This window comes from Nannospalax galili, unplaced genomic scaffold (assembly GCF_000622305.1).
Source record: "Nannospalax galili isolate Female #2095 unplaced genomic scaffold, S.galili_v1.0 C49724306, whole genome shotgun sequence".
NCBI lineage: Eukaryota > Metazoa > Chordata > Mammalia > Rodentia > Spalacidae > Nannospalax > Nannospalax galili.
Genome location: NW_008480933.1, coordinates 50 through 2,743, shown reverse-complemented (window position 1 = coordinate 2,743; position 2,694 = coordinate 50). Strand labels below are relative to the sequence as shown.

The window sequence follows — 2,694 nt, the reverse complement described above, 5'->3', positions numbered from 1 at the left end:
AAAAAAAACCGTAAAAGGCAGATTGGCTAGCTGTAGTTTAGCAAATGTGTTTGTGCTAAGGGTACCTTCTGTTGAACAGTTCTGCCCACAAGCTGTCTGTAGAATATAGAACATCTCTCGAGCATGCTTGCCACCTTGAAGCAGGGCAGTCAGGAGCAGAAAAAAAGAACAGAATGCAGAAAAAGTGAAGAAAAAGAGAGAAATGGAGGACAGCAACTCTAGTACCATCAATACATTTAGAAATGAGATTAGCCAAGTGTGACAATAGAATTTAAATGACACACAAAGACATTAAGATCGCAGTAAATAACATACTATGGAAAACCCAGCCAGAGAGCACTTCCTGTTCAGCGGAGCCCAAGTCGGGCAAAGCACAGGTTGGTTTCCCACCTCCCTGGCTCTTTCGTCCCACCTCTACTGTACGTCTTTCCATCTTAGGCTAGTTTCAACTTGCTATAGTTTTAAGCAGTTTTTCTTGTCTTTTACTTCATTTTTGGGGCTAGTTTCTTCAAACTGCTAAGTACATTGCTTTTCGTAGGTTGCTCTAGGTACTTGAACTTACCAACGATGTCAAACCACAGAGGGGTGTTGGCTGGCTGCACAGACACCACCCCCACAATCTCCGTTACTCTATCGCTTTCCATGACTGTGAAGTTGTAAAACGGCTCATCGAAAGTCAACGGTATAGGAGAAGGCGGCGGTTTCTTAATCCATTCGATGTGCAGGCGGGCCGTGGAGGATTTCTGTGGGCGGCCATTGTCCACAGCCTTGATCTACCCACATATGGAGAGAACAGAAAGACTGCTTAGAGCCCAGAGCCAGCAGAAGTTCAGATCTTCCACTTCTGCAGTGTTAGGCCAAGAGCCCACCTTCCATCACGGGGTGAGAAGAGTGGATGCCTGGTGAGAGGGGGCTCTGGAAGGCACTGAGGAGTGCACTGGAGCCAGGGCCTCACTGAACTCTTGCCGGAAGCTAATGTGAGTCACTGCAAATTTAGAGCTAGGGAATCCTTGGACACGGAACGTGGCACTTATACGACAGTAGTGCTCTGGGGACGTGGCACTAGTTTGTGTGAATAGAAACAGCTGATGTGACGCCTCATCACTGGGCCCTGGCTCACCTCTGACAGTGAGGCTTGGAAGGAGTCAAGTCCATGTGAGATCCAGAAGATGTGTGAGTAATCTATCTGGGAATGTGCATGCGTGTGTGTGAGTGCATGACGTGTGTGTGAGCACATGATATGTGTATGTGCTTGTATGTCAGTGCATGACATGTGTGCATGTGTGCATGTGTGCAAGTGCATGATGTGTGCATGTGTGAGTGCATGACATGTCTTCATGCATGTGAGCACACGATGTGTGCATGCATGTGAGTGCATGACATGTGCATGTGTGTGAGCGCATGATGTATGCGTGTGAGAGCGCATGATGTGTCTGTACATGCATGAGTGCATGACATGTGCATGAGTGAGTACATGATGTGTATGCACATGCATGTGAGTGCAAGGCATGTGTGTACATGCATGAGTGCATGACATGTATGCATGCATGTTGGCACATGACATGTGTGTCGATGTGTGTGAGCATATGACATGTGCATGTTCATGTGTGTGCACATATGTATGTGTGCATGTGCATGTTTGTGCATGTATGTGAAGGTATGTATGCATATGTGTGTATGTGTGTAGGTGCATGAATGTGTGTAGGTGTGTTTGGGATTGTATGAATGTGTGTGCACATGCATGAGTACAAGTATACGTGTGTACATGTGTATGTATGTATGTGGACATGTGTGTTGCACCTCCTGCCTTATTCTAAAGACACACTGCTCTCCATATCAACACCTTGAGAACAAGTTAGGGCCCAGAAGTGTGGTTGGCTGTGAAGGCTCCAGCAGGATGTGGATTGGGGCAGGTTTGCTGATGGAACCAGCTACAGGAAACGGTCTCATTAAGCAAGGCCATCACTCAAACAGGCGAGAGAGTCAGCCTGCAATTGGCTCCCAGAGAGCCGCCTTCCAGTGTGTGTCTGCACTTTCTATGCTAGAGATTTACTGCTCAAAGAAATAAACATGAATAAAGCTGTTAGCCCTATCCCATGGATGCTGCCAGAATTCAGATCTTACCGTTAGGATGTCATAACTCCCTGCTGTAAACTGTTTTCTGGAAGAGACCATGCCAGTTTTCGGGTCAATAAAGAACTTTCCATCATCGTTGCCATCCACGATGCTGTAGGAGATTTCTGCATTGGGGCCCTCATCTCTGTCAAAAGCAAAAGCCCTGTAGATGGGCTCTTCCCTCTTCTTGCGGTCACGTTCTGGAAGTTTGATCTGGTAGACCTTCTCAGGGAACTGGGGCTTGTTGTCATTTTCATCCAGAACCTGGACCACCACCCAAACAGTTGACTGCTTTGGAGAAGAACCACCATCCGTCACGGTTACCTGAGTTTTGCAAGAGAAAGCATGAGGCAGTCAGAAAGCGTGAAGGCTGGTCTCCTTACATGTCCCTCACCCGGCCCATGAGCATCAGTTCAGTGCATTAGCTCATCTCTGTTCCTTTCTGCACTGTGGCTTATAGGAAATGGACAACTCTTTCAGAATTCACCCATAAAGAATGGAATGCCCCCAAACCAGTAAGAGAAATCATTGCTGAAAGGATAGTGTGGAAGCCGGCTACCTGCAGTTGATTTATCTCCT

At 47.1% G+C, this 2,694-nt stretch overlaps 1 protein-coding gene across 1 annotated transcript; it reads right to left on the bottom strand.

Moving 5' to 3' along the window:
* Positions 1 to 562: 562 nt before the first annotated feature.
* Positions 563 to 2,439, bottom strand: LOC103728559 (protocadherin Fat 3-like; the record flags this gene model as incomplete). Its single annotated transcript, XM_008826540.1, has 2 exons — positions 563 to 773; positions 2,125 to 2,439. Coding segments are annotated over 2 exons (526 nt in total), but the record flags the coding sequence as incomplete, so codon positions are not given.
* Between the last annotated feature and the right edge of the window lie 255 nt (positions 2,440 to 2,694).